Here is a 19,957-nt window from a genome sequence, read left to right as displayed (position 1 = left end):
TAGGGGCACCTGGGTGGCTCAGTCGGTTAAGCGTCCAACTTTGGCTCTGGTCATGATCTCGCAGTTTGTGATTTCAAGCCCTACATAGGGCTCTGTGCTGACAGCTCAGAGCCTGGAGATTGCTTTGGATTCTGTGTCTCCCTCTCTGACCCTACCCCGCTCACACTCTTTGTCTGTCTGTCTGTCTCTCTCAAAAATAAAATAAACATTTAAAAAAAATTTTTTTAATAAAAATAAAAATAAATGGGGGGAGTTCATTGCATCTGGAATATTAACTAAGCAAAAAAAGCTATTAATTAACAGGCATACATTAACACATGAAAAGTGTTCTAAACAGTAAATACCAATTAAATTCTTTTCTGCATTTAAGTGCCTTATAATTTCAGAAATATTTTTGTCTCCATTTGTAATTGATTTTTATGCTGGTCATGACTGGAAATTCCTAACTTGCAAACCAGATTTGGGGTGATCTTTAGTGCATTTCTTTTAATGAAATTTTGCAATTTCGTAAAATTTTACAAATTCAAAAACTGTACATTTATCAGAAATTATTAAAGCCTAGGGTGCCTGGGTGCCTCAGTCTGTTAAGCATCTGACTGGCTCAGGTCATGATCTCACAGTTTGTGAGTTGGAGCCCCGAGACAGGCTCTGTGCTGACAGCACAGAGCCTGCTTGGGATTCTCTCTCTTTCCCTCTTTCTCTGCCCCTCCCCTGCTCTCTCTGTTTCTCTCTCAAAATAAATAAATGAACTTTAAAAAAAAGAAACTTAAAAAAAAAGAAATTATTAAAGCCCGGTGTTTTTGACAAATTGCTGGAGTGCGTCCTCATTGTCATTGTTAGCTCCGGTTTTGATATGCACAGAGTCACCCTTTTAAGGCAGCTTATCACAACTAAGTTCAGTCCCTCCGCTACCTGGAGCCGAATCATCTGGAGTGACTACACATTTCTGAGCTTCAACACCCGCTAAGAGAACAGCTGGGAGGAGAGCCTTGGAACCAGCATCTTAACAACTTCCCGGGTAATCCCCGCGCATAGTAAACTTGGAGAAATCACCGTCTGCCCTGGCACACCTGTTTATGAATTACAGATTCTGAGAAATCCGTTTTAATTTTATTTTTAAGCCTGTAGCCTCTCTCTCCATACTTCAGGGAGCTCTCTGCTCCCTCTGGCCCTCTTCCCCTAGACAAGCAGCATGGTGCGACAATCAGGAGCCCAGACTGTGAAGCCACACATCATGCCTTTGAATCTCATGTCTGACGCTTACCAAACGTGATCGTGGGCAATCTTTCTGTCACTCGGAGTCCCTGTCTGTATAATGAGAATATGAATAATACCTAACTATGTGTGCTATGTGTGCGTTAAACACAACATCAAATAAAATCAGTGAGCAGCTTCCAGTAGCCAGCCCAGCTGATAACTGATGTCTCTATCTTCCCAAAGCTCCCAATCATCTCTATTTCCAGATCACCATATTTCCATCTCTTTCAAAAGCATGTCCTCCTGGGGCACATGGGTGGCTCAGTCGGTTGGGTGTCCGACTCTTGATTTCGGCTCAGGCCATGACCTAACAGTTTGTGATTTCGAGCCCCACATCAGCGTTGGATTGGGATACTTTCTCTCTCCCTCTCTCTCTGCCCTTCCTCTGCTCATGAATATTCTCTCTCTCTATCCCCCTCTCTCTCTCAAATAAATAAACTTAAAAAAAATTTAAAAAAAAGAACAAAACAAAAAAACATGTCCTCCTCCTCTGTCATGCCAACTCCACGAAGACAGGCATTTTCTCCGGCATGTCACTGCTTGTACCCCAGTGCCTAGAACAAATCCTTGCATGTACCACAGGCTCCATAAACAGTTGATGAATGAAGGAAGTGAATGAGTAAATACACCTGGTTTCATTCCTCTGTCTTCCTCCTTCCTACAGTCATCTGCCAATATCCCAAGAATCCCCACTTCCTCAGTAAGAACTCTGGCATCTGGGTCAGTCTTCACCTTTGCCCCAATTTATGCTGTCACCGAGAATTTAAGCTCTAGTACCTGCTCAGTCCATTGCTACCACACTAAGAAGTTCACTGTAAGGCAAGTTAAGTTGTAATCACCAAATTCAATGAACAGTCTCCAGCCCTTCTCTTACTTAACTTCTGTCTAGAATTTCTCTTTATTGACTTCTCTTTCTCCTTTATGTTTAATGTTACTGATCTTTTCTGGTTCTTCTTCTTCTTTTTTTTTTTTTTAAAGTAGGCTTTTTGCCCAAACTCATGACCCTGAGATCAAGAGTTGCACGCTCTACCAAACTGAGGCAGCCAGGCACCTCTTCACTGATTCTTATCCTGTCAGATTATCCCTTCTCAGTCCCTCTTCTTTCTCTACAACTTTATCTTTGTAACCTTTCATTTAATCACTTCCTGTACTAAATCCTTTAAGGGTACCCCCTTGTTACCAGAATGAAATCCAAATTCCTTAACAGGGCATCTAGACACAATCTAAATCAGTTTGTTTTTTTTTTTCCAGTTCCTTTCCAAGCACTCAGAGAATAGCACACCACCTTCCCCACTCCCTCTGCCATCACCACGACCACCACCACCAGCAGCAGCAGCATCTGAGCATCCATGTCAGAGTGGAACTAAATCTCTCCTGTTGGTGTCCTTTTTCTAGGCTGGATTGCCAACTGTCACTGCAGGTGGAAAAGGTAGTCTATGCTGAGGACACATCTACAGTGCCCAGGAGATACCCAGTGAACTTTCCATGGCAGTGTCTCACTGTCATGACATATGAAAGAGAGAGCAGAGGCAAAAATAACCAAATACATTTTAAAAAACACAAGATAGAACACCTGCTAAAATTTCAAAGGACCTTGAGGCCAGGAATTAACCACAAGAGAGAGGGATGGAGATTAAGCTTGTAATGCAAATCCCCCCTTCTTATTTACCTGAATCTGATTTTAAGGCATCTTCCAGCTCCTTGCATTTGCCCTTTGATGACGAATACAAAAATTTGAAACTTGATGAAGTACATGTCTTTATATCTGTTGAACTAAGACCTGAGGGAAAAGTTTTAAAGGTTTTATTTCTGCATTTGTTAAACACGTCTTTTGAGATGCAGCCAGGTGGGAGGATAGGGATACTCTACTATTGTGGCCATCTAATCAAGAGTGATATGATAGGGACATTTTCAAGTGCTGTAGGAGGATCAAGGGTCAGAAAAAGGAATTTTTTTTTGTTATTAAACAAAATAACACATACATGCATACACTTAGGAATGAAGCATCGTGTGTCTGAAACTTACTTTCAAATGATTCAGCAAATTTTGGCTTCTATTTTCTTGGATCAGAGAGAGGAGACTGGGGTGATTTCTACATGAAACAGTGGAAGGAACACCCGGAACAGTGATATCTTTGACCCACATACAGTCAGCTTCTCAAGTATGAAGCAAACAGATAAAAGTAGGCATGTGATGGTCCCAGTCCACCTACTGGAAACCCCAAAAGCTGGGTTCTGATTCTATAGCAATTAATTCCTAAAACCTCAGGTCTAATGCCTCAATCTCTTGATTTTAATATGTTTACTATCTCTAGTTTCTAACAATTCCTTCCCATAACTCATAACCTCAGAATGTAACAATTTCTACTCATTATCAAATGGAGTTTTGCCAATGGATTTTTTAAAGAAGGATAGAAAATAATAAGTGTGGAAATATATTTTTCTTATATAATTTTGCTAACTGTATTGTAATAATCTCAATATTTCTTAAGGAATAATGGGGGGGATCTATTACATCTCAGGAGTTTTGATTATATTTCAGTTAGAATTTTTAGGAAGGACAGAAACTTCTCAAGAGTAAAATTTTTACTTAAAAAATATGTTTTGACCAAATTGGAAAGCTTTAGGGGCGCCTGGGTGGCGCAGTCGGTTAAGTGTCCGACTTCAGCCAGGTCACGATCTTGCACTCCGTGAGTTCGAGCCCCGCGTCAGGCTCTGGGCCGATGGCTCGGAGCCTGGAGCCTGTTTCCAATTCTGTGTCTCCCTCTCTCTCTGCCCCTCCCCTGTTCATGCTCTGTCTCTCTCTGTCCCAAAAATAAATTAAAAGTGTTGAAAAAAAAAAAATTCAAATTGGAAAGCTTTAATAAAATTCTCCCCCATTTCTTTAAGTGCTAAGGAATAAATGGTTGGGAGGCAGTGAAACTAAGTTTAGATCAAGCCACTTGCTGGATTAATTTTCCAAAGAAATATTGTCCCTGTCATTGCTACAAAAAAACTTGTGCTTATACATCATTTGCAACCAGGGAAGTTAGAAAAGTTCAAATTCTAGTTAAATCTTAACTGGTAACAAAAAAACTAAGCCCATTGGGGGAAAAAAAGCCAATGGAAACATAGAAAAATATTGTAATTCACCCACAAGGGAAGGTTACAAGATTTCCTCTGAATCTCATGTAGTAAGTGTTATTCTCCTCCAAGGTTGTAAGGGAGCCTTGACTGAAGAGAAAGACCCCGAAGAGGTGATTTAGAATGGAGAAGGAAGTGTGGACATCAGCTGAAGGACAAAGTTGGGAAGAAGTAGGCTTGACTTGGAATATTAGTAAACAAGCCAAAAGGTCTTTGGAGAGAAGGAATGGACACTAAGACACCACCCTCTACCCTCCCACATCGGGACACATGGTGAGGACTGTCCTCTTACTATGGGGTCCAAAAAATCATGAACTCCGTGGTGTGCACTGATTTTAACAAAAAGCAGGCCATTCTAGCAACAACATAGCATAAGGAAAAAGTTCAGCTGACTTGGGAGCAAGTTAGACCTCCTTACAACCCATATGCCCTTGGGTGAGTCTTATCTAACACTGACTCTCCATGTCTCAGTCTGTGGAACAGGAATTATAGTGGCCATCTCTCTGGGTACCAGTGAGGATCATTGCTAACATGTAACTTGCCTCTTGTAAGAAAGGCATCCAATAAATTCAAGCCATTATTATAAGAATTAGGTAGTAAGCAAACTTGTGATAGCCAGAGCAGGTTTTTTTTTAAAGGAATGTGAGTGGCAACGAACAGAGGTAAATAAAATACTTCTTTAAAACATTTTGATTTCTGAAATATAATACCTTATTAGCTTTTCCTCAAAGAATATTACTTAAGCTGAGAAATGGAAAACATTAAAAAGTATTCTAAAAATCCAATCAATACCTCCTGGAGACAGCCAGTAATGATGATGGTTATCTCACATTTCAGGGTACTAGCCAAAAGAGTAGGCAGTTTGAAGAGTTTGAGTAGATTATAATGGATTCACACCACTTTGGATTCCTTTGCCATTTAATCTCTATTTGTCATACTTTAAATCTCTAAAAGTTTAAGCTAACTACATGTTATTTCCCCCATTAAAATTCCTGCAATGCTTGTAGTTAATAAATTTTTTTAATACTCTACCGCTTTCTTTGATTTTTTCTGGGTCCACATAAAATAGAATTTTGTACTCTCCTCCTAAGGACCCAGACTGCAGATAATGTGTCCCATACTGGTCGATTAATCTTCGGTAGGCACCATAGTCATACAGAGAGGGAAGGTAGGAGAGTTCCTTCCAGAAGGGCTCAGCAAGTTGTAAAAATTCTGGATTGTTATTGATAAACTGAGCCACTTCCACAGTGTTCTGGACAACCAACAATTGATGACTCTATGGGAAGAAGGAAGAATAAAAGGAGTTTTAGTTTGAAGATAAAAAGTCAGTGAAATTACTTTCCTGTTCAATGTCTCCATCAACTGCCACCTCCGACCCAAACTATATGAATTTTTATTTTTGATGCATGATGAGGTCTTTTCTGGGCTCACTCACCTGAAGCAATCTAAAGAGTTTTTGGAATGCCAAATAGGAATATCTGAGTGATATGTAATTTCTTACATATATGGCCTTTAAAATCTCAACTAGAAAAAAAGCATCATCTTCATTCCCTACTAAACAAGCTCACAAATAGGTATATAAAATAATGTGTCCCTAAGGAGTATACATTGACAATGACTTATAGGTAAGGTGAACATATAATTTATATCTCATACTATGGTTCCTCACTTTATAATGAGGCTTTTTTTTTTAATTTTAGTGTAATTTACATACCATGTTATATTAGTTGCAGGTGTACAATATAGTGATTCAACAATTCCATATGCCACCTGGTGCTCATCACAAGTGCACTCCTTAATCCCCATCACCTGTTTTACCCATTCCCCCCCACCTGCCTCCCCTCTGATAACCATCAGTTTGTTCTCGACAGTTAAGAGTCTGGTTTTTTTGTTTGTCTCTTTTCGTTGTTGTTTGTTTTCTTTTTTTTTTTAATTTATTTAAACGTTTATTTATTTTTGAGACAGAGAGAGACAGAGCATGAACAGGGGAGGGGCAGAGAGAGAGGGATACACAGAATCTGAAACAGGCTCCAGGCTCTGAGCGGTCAGCACAGAGCCTGACGTGGGGCTCGAACTCACGGACCGCGAGATCGTGACCTGAGCCGAAGTCGGACGCTTAACCGACGGAGCCACCCAGGCGCCCCTGTTGTTTGTTTTCTTAAATTCCACATGTGAGTAAAATAATATGGTATTTGTCTTTCTCTGAATGACTTATTTCACTAAACATTATACTCTCTTGATCCATCCATGTTGTTGCAAATGGCAAGATTTCATTCTTCCTTATGCCTGAGTAATATTCCATTGTATATATATAATATACCTTCTTTACCCATTCACCTATCAGTGGACACTTGGGTTGCTTCCATAATTTGGCTATTGTAAATAATGTTGCAATAAACATAGGTGTGCATCTATCTTTTCGAATTAGTGTTTGTATTCTTTGGGTAAATACCCAGTAGTGGATATGAGGTCTTTGAAACACTTCCTAAGCATCTTTTAATGATGTCCAAGACAGATCTACCTTATATCAAATCCTAATTTCTGTGAACAATAATATAAATACAATAAATGTTTATACAATTCTTATTCCCATAGTCAGCTTCTTAGTCATAAAACAAACAAAATCAATATTCCTTTATACCTCCCTGTGATTTATTAATCAAGTTACTGACTTCAAGAATGAGATGAAGTATGCAGATTTTGAATGATGGTCAACCTGAAAATTCATCAGCAGTAGGTATACATCAATTAGTACAAGTCATCTCAACTGTTCAGATTGCCCAAGATAAAAATTTTAGTATCTTAAGACAACAAACTATCTAAAAATAAGTTTTTTAACTTCCTCAGATAAAAATTTTGGTATCTCAGGGCACCTAGGTGGCCCAGTCACTTAAGCGTCCAACTCATGATTTCAGCTCAGGTCATGATCTCACAGTTTGAGAGATCAAGCCCCACATCCAGTTTTGTGCTGACAGCACTTAGCCTGCTTGGAATTCTCTCTCTCTGCCCCTCCTCTTACCCCCGTGCCCTCACATGCATTCTCTCTCTCTCTCTCTCTCTCTCTCTCTCTCAAAATAAATAAATAAATAAATAACATTTTTTTAATGTGGTATCTCAAAAGTAACAAAGTGTTTTAAAATCTTTTAGTTTTATGCACCTTCTCAGAAACATTCTAGCATTACTGTTTAGAAAGCATATATTAACAGGATTTTTTCAATTCTATAACACATATAATCATGTATAGCAATCATAAATTAGAAATTTAAGAAAATTTTAACTAGTAGATTTGAAAGTAATGCTTTTTAAGATTTTCAAATAAGTAAAAATACTTTAATAAGAAAAACAAAGTATAGGAGTGCCTGGCTGGCTCAGTCAGTGGAGCATGAAACTCTTACCTTGAGGTCGTGAGTTTCAGCCCCAGGTTAGTCATAGATGAAAGAAAGAAAGAAAGAAAGAAAGAAAGAAAGAAAGAAAGAAAGAAAGAAAGAAAGAAAGAAAGAAAGAAAGAAAGAAAGAAAGAAAGAAAGAAAGAAAGAAAGAGAAAGAAAGAAAGGGGAAAGAAAGAAAGAAAGAAAGAAAGAAAGAAAGAAAGAAAGAGGAAAGAAAGAAAGAAAGAAAAGAAAGAAGACAAAGTATTAATAGATATATTATCCAAGAGAATTGACAAGATACAATGTTACCTCTTAAGGAAATATATTACATTGTCTCTTTGAAGAAGATGCTACTACCCTAATCCTTTTGGTAAATACACTTTTGTTAATGTTAGAAATACTTAAGCAGTAAAATATGGAAAAGTTAATTCATGTTTCATACTAACCTTTTGCTTTTGGATTTCATTGCTATGTGAAATATGACTATACGAAGAAGATGCTGAAGATCTAAAAAAGGAGCGTTTCTTACTAGATGATGTATATTCTGCTGAAGTATGTTTTACATAAGACCAGCTACTGTTGTAAAATTCATAATTAAAATCATTATTTATCTTCACCTATAAAGAAAATGAAAAGTTTGTTGTGACTAAATCAAGGCCTTGGGTATAACCCAAAATCTTTTGCCATGGATCCTTTAACGTGAATACTTTCTTTACACAATCCTCTCCAAAAAAAGAAAGCTCTTCATTGACACAAAACAACTGTGGCTCTCATTGTGACCAGGCCCATATAAATATAAGGAATAGAGTCCATTCTATAATTATTCTTTGTTAAGCAGGAGACATGGTCTCAGTAATGGTAATCCCAAGTGATTCACAGAATACATTTGTGTACAAACATCTCCCATTTTGTTTAATGTCAACATCTAGGCCAGAAGTCAGAAAATTAACAAAACCATACTAACAGAGAACTGAAAAGCACTTGGCTCTTGATTTTTCATCTAATAAAAGGGAACAGAAATGCAAATCGGTGATCTGAAGCATGTAGATCTTTTGGACTTTGGGAATGTTCTATGTGATCCAGTAGTAGCTATAACTTTCTAATTAATGCTGAAGCTGGATTTTTTTTTTCTGTGATAGATAGTAGAAGAAAAGGCCATCCCACAAGAATTTTGAAGCAGGCAACAGGATAGTCACATGTGGCTAACAGAGTCATGACAGCTCCAGCACTGATGAAGAAGATAATCATTTATTTATCCCTTACTTTATCCTAGATCAAGTGTCAAAATAAAATGCCTACAGGGGGCTGGCAAGTAATATAAATGTTGGAGGCATCCAGGGGAAGGCAGGGTGATGAAGTGAACACACGCACTGTAGAAAAGGGGTACCAACGCAGGAATCCATCATACAGTTACCATGTGTAACTACAGGTGCTAGCACTGACAGGTGATCTGTTTTCAAGAAAGGAGATAAATCTGAATCTTGACACAAAAATCTCGAAAATTTTAAAAGTCATGGGCAATTAATTTGCTAACAAATGCCAATCACCGCGAGAATAAAACAAGACACGCACGAGGACTCCCTCTCACCGTGTCTGCTCCATATAAAATAGTCAAATCAGTAACTGTGTTTCCGCGAGCATTTGTGTTGTTAGCATATATCCATACACATCTGTGTTTGAGATCGAAGTATAAAAAAACACAGGGAAAATTAAAATGATGGGTATGATATACTTTAAACACAAACCTAAAAGGAAAGAAAATGACAGACTATTATGCAGTCATTTTCAATGATGCCTATGAAGAGAAATACTCATGTTAAATGAGAAACTGTTATAAGTGTGATAATCCTGTTAATTACATCAATGCAAGTATATTCCCCAGTCAAAAAAAAAAAAAAAAAAAGACTGGAAAGAAATTCATCAGGAAAATGCCAGAAAATATTATATTACTTTTATCATTGCCCATGTTCAAAATTATGCATGAATGTTAAGAACACACCACAAGATACGAAAAGATAGATTTATTCATATCTTTTATTAGGGCATTATTTTCATTAAATTATGAAATGGATCTATTTCAAAGTCAAATGCATAAGTTTAGCTCAAAGCTGAGATGGATAATATATGTCTTATTATTGACTACAAAGAAGACGTTAATAAGAATGCTATTAGAGATTTCTGCAGCCACTAGATACTGTTTTGGTCCTATTAGGTTTTAGATAGGCACACAATTTAATTTTTCTCTCTCTCTCTCTTAAGAAAGAGAAATTATCTATCTTCCTTTTGATGTAAAAAAAAAAAAAGAAAGAAAGAAAACCTATTTTCCCTCATCTTCAGATCTCCAATTCAAATACTCAATTCATGCAAGTAAGCCTCTTAGATGATTTAGTTCAGCACCTCCTCACTCTCGTCTGCTCTACATATGGCTTCCAAGTCATCTTTTTCAAGCTAATGTGATTTTCTTAAATGACCCTGAATTGATACTCTCTTTCCCATCTAACTTTGAATCCTGAATTCTCTCAGACAATCCTTCCTCTAAAATCACAAACTCAAACATCCTACAGTCTGCCACCTATTACTCTTTTGACTCTCATACTATCATCACCAGAGCAATTATTCAACTTCGTAGAGGCAAGTTCTTCAACTTAGTTTCTGTTCTCTCTCCCTATCAGCACCTTCCTTTTTTTCACTTCTTTCTTTTTCGGATAACCTTCATGGTTCATGACTTCAACAGTTTCTCATCAATGAACTTAACATCCTCGCCTAGATACACCCTGCCATTATGCTTGCCAGGCAGAATTCCAACCTGGTTCAACGCTCACAGCCAAGCTACTTAGCACTACAATAGAAAAATCACACAGCTATAGATGGGTACCACTGTAAGTCCATTCATGATTTCTGATCTCAGGGGAACCCTCAATGCAGTCCAGCAGTCCTATATTTCTTTAGTCCGTTCTCTTTCTTTCCCATTTTCTACAGTACCTATTTCAAAAGTTCAACCCCTACCTCAATCCCCCAATCTTAGAACCACTTTCCTCACTTTCAGAAAATGACCTTAACCTCTTTCTTTACAAACATTCCCATTACCAGACAGAGGATTCCTAAATTTCTGGCTAACAAATCGACAAACATATTTACATTTCTCCTCTTCCTTTCTTCCACAGGTGTCCCTCCTCCATCTAAAGCTAACTTCTCCGATTGATCCCATTTACAATTGCACAAGAACCATAAAATAGGAATAAACTTAGCCAAAGTTGTTTAAATATCTGTATGCTGAAAGCTATAGAAAACTTATGAAGGAAATTGAAGAAGATATAAAGAAATGGAAAAACATTCCATGCTCATGGATTGGAAGAACAAATATTGCTAAAATGTCACTACTATCCAAAGAAATCTACACATTCCATGCAATCCCAATCGAAATTGCACCAGCATTCTTCTCAAAGCTAGAATAAACAGTCCTAAAATTTGTATGGAACCACAAAAGACCCCAAATAGCCAAAGTAATGTTGAAAAAGGAAACCAAAGCAGGAGTAATCACAATTCCAGACTTTAGCCTCTACTACAAAGCTGAAATCATCAAGACAGTAAGGTATTGGCACAAAAACAGATACGTAAACCAATGGAATAGAACAGAGAATCCAGAATTGGACCCACAAATGTATGGCTAACTAATCTTTGACAAAGCAGGAAAGAGTATCTGATAGGAAAAAAAACAGTCTCTTTAGTAAATGGTGCTGGGAGAACGGGACAGCAACATGCAGAAGAATGAAACTGGACCACTTTCTTACACCATACACAAAAATAAACTCAAAATGGATGAAAGACCTAAATGTGAGACAGGAAACCATCAAAACCCTAGAAAAGAAACCAGACAACAACCTCTTTGACCTCAGCTGTGGCAATTTGTTGCTCAACACATCTTCTAAGGCAAGGGGAATAAAAGCAAAAATGAACTATTTGACCTCATCAAGCTAAAAAGCTTCTACACTGTAGAGGAAACAATCAACAAAACTAAGAGGCAACCGACAGAATGGAAGAAAATATTTGCAAATGACATATCAGATAAAGAGTTAGTATCCAAAGTCTATAAAGAACTTCTCAGACTCAACACTCAGAAAATGAATAACCCAGTGAGGAAATGGGCAGAAGACACAAATGGACACTTTGCCAAAGAAGACATCCAGATGGCAACAGACACATGAAAAAATGCTCAACATCACTCATCATCAGGGAAATACAAATCAAAACCACACTGAGATACCACCTCACACTGGTCAGAATGGCTAAAATTAACAACTCAGGAAACAACAGATGTTGGCAAGGATGTGGAAAAACAGGAACCATCTTGCACTGTTAGTGGGAATGCAAACTGGTGCAGTCACTCTGGAAAACAGTCTGGAGGTTCTTCAAAAAATTAAAAATAGAAGTGCCCTACGACCCAACAATAGCACTACTAGGAATTTATCCAAAGGATACAGGAGTGCTGATTCATAGGGCACATTTACCCCAATGTTTATAGCAGCACTTTCAACATTAGCCAAATTATGGAAAGAGTCCAAATGTTCATCAACTGATGAATGGATAAAGAAGATGTGGTTTATATAGACAATGGAATACTACTTGCCAATGAGAAAGAATGAAATCCTGCCATTTGCAACAACATGGATGGAACTGGAGGATATTATGCTAAGTGAAATAAGTCAGTCAGAGAAAGACAGATATCATATGCTTTCACTCACATGTGGAACTTGGGAAACTTAATAGAAGACCATGGGAGAAGGGAAGGGGAAAAAATAGTTTCAAACAGAGAGGGAGGCAAACCATAAGAAACTCTTAAATACAGAGAACAAACTGAGGGTTGATGGCGGAGGGGCAAAGGAGAGGAGAAAATGGGTGATGGGCATTGAGGAGGGCACTTGTTGGGATGAGCACTGGGTGTTGTATATAAGTGATAAATCACAGAAATCTACCCCCAAAACCATGAGCACACTGTATACACTGTATGTTAGCCAACTTGATAATAAATTATATTTAAAAAAAAAAAAACCTGAGTTAGCCTCCAAAAACAAACAAACAAACAAAAATAATAAAGCTAACTTCTCTGTCTCTTCTCTGTATTGCATTCCTTCCCACCTCTTCTAAGGACTTATTAAATTCATTATTCATTCCCTCTCCCACAGCTTCCATTTTTCTCTCTCTACGGTTTCATTCCGTATATATCAAACTCATATATACTCCAACCCCACTTAACTATAGTGTGTTACAAGGGTTCTGGAGACACTCTTGGGTTCAGAATCCATGTGTGTTATCTATTACCTCTATGATTGTGGGTAAATCATTCAGCATTGTTTCTTTCAGTTTCCTCAGCTGTAAAATAGAGATGACGGTGCCTACTTTTTTTAGGTTATTATAAAGAAAAGAAGATCCATTAAGCACTTGAAACAGTGAACAGTATATAATGTATGTGAGCTATTTTCTGATCATCATTTAAATTATTCCTGGTTTAAAAGGTAGATTTAGAAATCTCAGATATCCAGGGATGCCTCAGTGGCTCAGTCGGCTGAGCATCCAACTCTTGGTTTCAGCTCAAGTCGTGGTCTCGCAATTTGTGGGATGGAGCCCCACATCGGACTCTGTGCTGACAGCAGGGAACCTGCCTGGGATTCTCTCTCTCCCTTTCTCTGTCCCCTCCCCCATCTGTATCTCTCTATCTCTCTCAAAATAAATAAATAAAATTAAAAACTAAAAAAAAAAGAAATCTCAGATATCTAGATTCAGACCAACAGAGGAAGCAGAGGATCAGATCATTAATCATTAGTTAAAATGACGTTAGAATATAATTTTGTGATTCTTATTTGATATACACTAGTATCTCTTTTCCCAAAATATAATGAAGTGCATTCAAAACTAAATACAGGAGGATCCAAGAAGTAATTCATTTTCTCCACCCTAATTTTTACTCCCATCTGTGACTCATTCCAAGTTGACAATGAATAAAAAGTCTTTCGGCAGCCTCCCAGACAACTACAGGAGGGGCACCTTCCAAAGCGACCATGGAGCAGGAATGTGCTTGTGTGTCAAAGGCTTCCTTGTGGGATGAAAAATATGAGGAGACAGAGAAAGTGCATGGCATCAAAGAAAGTGGCGTAGTCAACAAGAGACCAGGTTTGCCCTGGATAAACTACGATGCTCAAAACTGAAACAGAGATCACAAGAGAAATTAACTGATTCTGTTCTGTGTTTACTTACTAATGTTTATGTTCCGACAAGTCAGAAGTCATCTTCCACTCAGAGGCAGCTGAACACCCAGTGGCCTCAGGTCTACCTGCCTGTGGAAGACACTTACCACCTGCATATCCACATGGGGTTAGCACTTCAGGGACTGACTCATTGCTTCCATCTCACTTCCCTCAGGCTGGATCCTCAAAACATCTCTATAATTTCCCTCTAACTCTGACAAACTCCTTCAAATTCAGTGACTGGAAAGGCATTTCAGATGTCAATCCAAAAACCAAGCCATGCTGAGGGAAATGAATGTCAGGATTATGCTGTTATTAAATTATTTCTCTTCTTCAGAAACTTCAGACTTCCAGCATGTCTATCCTCCAACTATGTCAGAAATTCTCTCATTATTTTCTCTGCTCTGTAACATTCTAAATTTGATCCAAAAATATATATGCAATTATCCCTCTTATAATTATGAAGAATTATCAACCCATCCTCCTAGGAATAGGAGAAAAAAATTTTCTACATATGCCTATGTCACATTCTCCCTTCTGGCCAATGGTTAAATTACAATACATATTATACACCATATAGAATTTAGAGTTGAAAAAGCAGTTAAATACAAGATACTGGGAGAGTAAAACATACTAGAAAAACACAGGGCTGTGAGGTCTGACAGGCTGGATCCAAGCTGTACTACTTACTAATTTGGCGATTTAGAGCAAGTCATCTGGAGTCCTCTGAGCCTCAATTTCTACATATATACAATAGTAAAATATTACTTACCTTCCAAAGATGTTATGAGGATTAAACCTATACAAATTGCCTAAAACAGTACAGATGCCAGAGTAGGTCATCAAAAATTGGTACCTATCATTATTTTTCAGATCAGTTTCAGTTTCCATTTTCATGATACAATAACTCTTAAATATAACTTATTCTGTTGTAAGTCAGAGGATGATGCTATTTGCTGTTTATAATCAAAATTGCATTCTGAAGGGGGTTTATTTTGGTAAACGAAAAGCCCTTCCCAATAGTTTTAGTTTACAAATTCGGGACTAAGAGATAAGAAGCACTGAACTGGAAATTTTTAGAATTCTGGGAAGAAGGGAGGAAAGAAATGAGAGAGGAGATCCTGGAAGAAGAGAACGAGATGCCAAAATGAGATGAGACCAGAAATCTTGATCTGTTGAGGTTCTAGAAAGACAGATGTTTTGGGCGCCTGAGCAGCTCCAACTCTTGATTTCGGCTCAGATCATGATCCCAGGGTCATGGGATCGAGCACTGCATTGGGCTCCATGCTGAGCATGGAGCCTGCTTAAGATTCTTTCTCCCTCTGCCCCTCTCCCCTACTGGCACTCTAAGGACAGATGTTTTAAGACAGAGGATGTCCACCATTTTTGTGCAATGTGTTGGCACTACTCCAACAGAATATCCCCTTCCAATGTTCAGGATTCTCCCCCTAAAGCCATAACTGTTTTTTGTGTGAGTGGATTTTGTGCTGAAATCATGGAATAGAATGAGGTTAGGCATGTGTGACAGAAACAGCTTGCAAGAAGCAGAAGCCTGGAAAGAAGACCCTGAGACCTTAAGGAAAATTTAAAAGTCTAGCAATACAGACATTCACAAGGATATGGAGCACAGGCCACCCTTCCACATTGCAGATCGGGTATTAATTGATGATACATCCATTTTGGAAACTTTACTGAGTAAAGTGTAACCTATGATAACCTGCAAGGCAGCAATCCAAGTACCAGGTGTATGCCCTAGAGAAAATCTAGTTCATTTGCATGGAACTCATGCACAAGAATGTGCAAGGCAATTTCATAAGAAAAAAGTAGAACCAGCAATAAAAAACGTCATCTAGATTAACATGAATAAATTTCAAAACTGTGATTTTTGAGGGGGGAAAAAGTCATAGAAGAACATATACTCTAAGATTTACTTACACAAATGGTAAAAAATAGATAAAACTAATCACAAATTTTTTATGTAGGGACAAATACATATGAGATAAACATATACAGAAAAACAAAGAAGTGGTTAATACAAAACAGAAGATGGTGGTTTGTCAGAGTGGGGAGGATGTGACCAGAGAGGGGTAGATGGGAGCCTTTAAGTCATTGGCAATATTCTATTTCTTAAGGTACGTGGTTGGCATATATGAGTATTCATCTAATTAGTTTTCTTCAAACTGTATGTTTATGTTACTTACACTGTTTTGTATATATGAAATATTTTACAATTTAACAGTAAACGCATTTTTAAGTGAGCTGACACTGTGGCAGTGGCGAAGAGATTATCATGACCAGTCATGGCCAGGGCCTTGAGTTTTGACACTGTACAGGGACAGACCATCCTATTTGGGGCCCATGTGGTCCATGGACTTGAAAATGAGGCAAAAGAATATTTCAGCTTAAATGAGACAAATTAAAGTATCATTTCCCTGTACCCCAGAGTTAAAGAATATGTGTTCTTTCTAAGCCCATATAAATCATTTATAAGAATTGATCAAATATTAGGCCACAAATAAATTCTCAACAAATACCAAAAAATCAATATCACATAAATAATGACCTCTGGCAATAATTCACAGATTAAAAATAAATTAAATCAATGAAATTAAGTACCTGGAATGTATAGGAGAGGATATTTCCACTCAGTCTATAAAAATCTCTTCCATCTCCACTAAACACCTTTCTGCATTGACCACCAAAACTTTTAGTATTAATGACTTTGTTCCTAAACTGGCCAGTGAGTTCGTTGTAACTGTTTTTAAAAAAAAAAAAAAGGAAGGAAGGAAGAAAAGATGGTTAGAAATCAGAAATAGCAGTTTCTGAAAAAGAACTTCCAGAAATTTTTGAAATATAGTGAAGTATCTCTTTGAGAGAGCTCAAATAAAGAGAACAATGTCCTAATGCATACCATATATTATCCAACCTCCCCTGGGTGGTATAATAGCTAAAACTAATAACTGGAGAAATCCAACATCTTTCAGCCTAAGAACATGTTTGGAAAACATAGCCCTTTTGTATTTATGGCAACAGCTGGTTTTGAGTTGAATCTATAAATAAAACCAATACAATTAAGATGACTCTTGAGGAGAAAGAACTTTCTACAACAAATTTCAACTAATTTGCCTCTTAGTATACTGAATGGTATACTCTTTAGAGTAATTTTACCATTTTTCTGTTAATGAATTTTAAACTAGGATAGAAAAGCCACTTCTATCACTCTAAAATAGACTGTTTTAAAGTCTTGAAATCTTCAACTTGGATCTGACCCTCAAAATTCCTCAGAATTCTTTTTGGAAAGACAAACATGGGATTGTCCCAACTTCACTTGAAAATGAAAGTTCCCAGCCAGTTCAGACAATTACTTTTCAAGCCTCAATATTCCAATACGTTACTTTCTCTCTTCTTTCTCTGTTCTTACTCTATTGTCTCTTCATTCTCATAAGGAGCCTCACATCACTGTCATTGAATCAATTCTCTCCCTCTGTTTCTCTCTATTTCTACCTCTCTCCCATAGGGTGACCAACTATCCAAGTTTCCCCAGGTCTGAGGGGTGTCCCTGGACATAGGACCTCCAGCGCTAAAAGCAGGACAGTCTAGGGACAATTGGACACTCTGCATTTACCACATACATTTTCAAGTATACAGGTATGAATGAAAAGTTTCAGGATGTGGCAAAGAGCTCTGAGCCAAAGGCTGAGCTATTAGGTGATTTGTTATCAGACTTACCAAACCATAAAATAAAACAAAACAAAATGAAAAGCTACTATCCATCAGTGTGCACAGAAAACTGGCCAGCACCTTACCCATTTCCAGTAAGTTCTATGTTGGGAGGAGGTTTATCAAGGTCACACGAAGGTCTGCTTTCTAAGTCCTCACATCTGTCTTCATCAGCGCTATCCTCTTCACAGTCAGAATCCCCATTGCAAACCAAAGATCTGCTGATGCACTGGCCTGTACACAAGATAAGCCCCATAAATGAATGAATGAATGAATGAATGAATGAATGAATAAATAAATAAATAAATAAATAAATAAATAAATAAATAAAAGAGGGCAGAAGGGAAAAACTACCTGGGATCAAAAGGGTTTTGCCTTTGATTCCCAAAATTGTACTAATATTCTAGTGTGAATTTGAGATCAGTCCTCAAGATGTCCAGGAAAAGACTGGTGATTATTTGGGTACTCATATTACAACACACAAAACTGATGCTGACCTCAGCTGGACACAAAATTGAAAATAGAAGCTGAATTCAAATTCCAGGCTCTCACCCATAACCAAGCAGTTTGTCTGAATCTTCCAGAATCAAACAGTGCCGACCACTGGGAAGATAGATTGACATCCTGCCCTTCAACTTTCAGTTTATTTTTTGCCATCACTGACCAAGATGTCAAAGCTCTGCTTCTTTTGGTGATTTGATGTGTAAGCTTTTGAGAGCATAGAAACTGGATCAAAAGGTTAACACTCATCACGTCTTTAGCATATACTCTGTGCAAGACACTCTTCCAGGTGTTAGGTACAAATATAAATAAAAATGGTATGCTGGGCTTTTCATATACTTTACAAGCTAACAGAAAGGACTATGAAGACATAGATCATTATAATTCAGCAACGTAATTGCTATGATAGACATACATCCCAGGAATCAAGGAAGCACTGGAGGGTATCAGATGATCTAACCCTTGCCTACCTCCCCAGCATCATCTCCAGCCATTCTCCTACCAGCTTCTGATGCGATAGTCACACCTGCATGAATAAAAGGCCAGGCTTCTGTCATCTCCACTGACCTTGCACTTACAGTTCCCTCAGACTAGAAGGGTTTCTCTACCTGTCACCAACCTGTCCTTCAAGGACCAAATTAAACATCATCTCTTCTTAGAGACCATCCCTCCTCCACAGGCTATAGTGCATGTCCTTCCTCTGTGTCCTCATAGTGTGCATTGCATGCAACTGTCCTGACGGTATAGCATGCATCCCACTATGCTCTCACTCAATCCGATCCAATGTTGTGGACAGTCTACTATGTACCAAGTATTCCAGATGCAAAAATTAAAGCAACAGGGGCACCTGGGTGGCTCAGTCAGTTACGCATCTGACTTCGGCTCAGGTCATATCTGGTGGTTTGTGAGTTTGAGCCCCGCGTCAGGCTCTGTGCTGACAGCTCGGAGCCTGGAGCCTGCTTCAGATTCTGTGTTTCCCCCTCTCTCAGCCCCTCCCTGCTCACACTCTGTCTGTCTCTCTCTTTCTCAAAAATAAATAAACATTAAAAAATTAAAGCAATATAATCCATATCCTCAAGGAGTTCACTGTCTCCAAGAGAGATAACCAGGCCAGTAAATTCTCCAGATCACAGATAGTACAATGTATGTAAGGAACACAGAGAAGTGATTTGTTAATTATCTCTATCAGTTGGGAAGTTAAGGAATGCTTCTGAAAAGAGGAGTCACCTGATCTGGGTTTTGAAAGTAAAATAGGAGTTTGACAGGTCTTGTTGAGGAGCACTTCTAACACAGAGATTAATTATGAACTATTCTGTGCATAAACTTTAATATTTTTCAGGGAAGAGACTAAGCATTTCATTTGTATATCCACAATCCTTACCATTGTATCTGGAACATAGTAACAATAATTAATATTTGGTAAACGTTGTTGAATTAACTTCACTGCACAAATGATACATAAACACTAGGTCAAATAATACTCAATGCCAAAACTTGAAATTGTGTTTCAATCACCCAGTGTATAGAAGTGACCTGTATTACTCCTTGATTAGCTAATTAGAGTTGCTTCTCTTGTAAACATAATGATAATTTGGGCAGTAACATTGTTTTTGCCTAATTTCGGTGTACCAGACTCACTCTACATCTCCGCCAACAATGCAATGTCAAGAACTGTTTGGGTCTGGCAACAGCCATATTTCTTTTCAAAGAAGGGAGGAGTATCCTTACCTTTCTTACCAGATGC

General features: G+C 38.0%; 1 protein-coding gene across 2 annotated transcripts in view; it reads right to left on the bottom strand.

The window, feature by feature from the left end:
* C7 (complement C7) overlaps positions 1-19,957 on the bottom strand; it is a 62,429-nt gene that overhangs the window by 25,185 nt on the left and 17,287 nt on the right. For both annotated transcript variants that reach the window (XM_058718415.1, XM_058718424.1), the window contains 5 exons: positions 17,799-17,946; positions 16,609-16,747; positions 8,197-8,367; positions 5,412-5,655; positions 2,927-3,037 (listed from right to left, as the gene is read on the bottom strand). In XM_058718415.1, coding sequence (XP_058574398.1) covers positions 2,927-3,037; positions 5,412-5,655; positions 8,197-8,367; positions 16,609-16,747; positions 17,799-17,946 — 813 coding nt within the window. The remainder of the gene's footprint in view (positions 1-2,926; positions 3,038-5,411; positions 5,656-8,196; positions 8,368-16,608; positions 16,748-17,798; positions 17,947-19,957) is intronic.

Source organism: Neofelis nebulosa, chromosome 1 (assembly GCF_028018385.1).
Source record: "Neofelis nebulosa isolate mNeoNeb1 chromosome 1, mNeoNeb1.pri, whole genome shotgun sequence".
Lineage (NCBI taxonomy): Eukaryota > Metazoa > Chordata > Mammalia > Carnivora > Felidae > Neofelis > Neofelis nebulosa.
The sequence above is the reverse complement of the archived record's forward strand: the minus strand, read 5'-3'. Positions and strand labels throughout refer to the sequence as shown.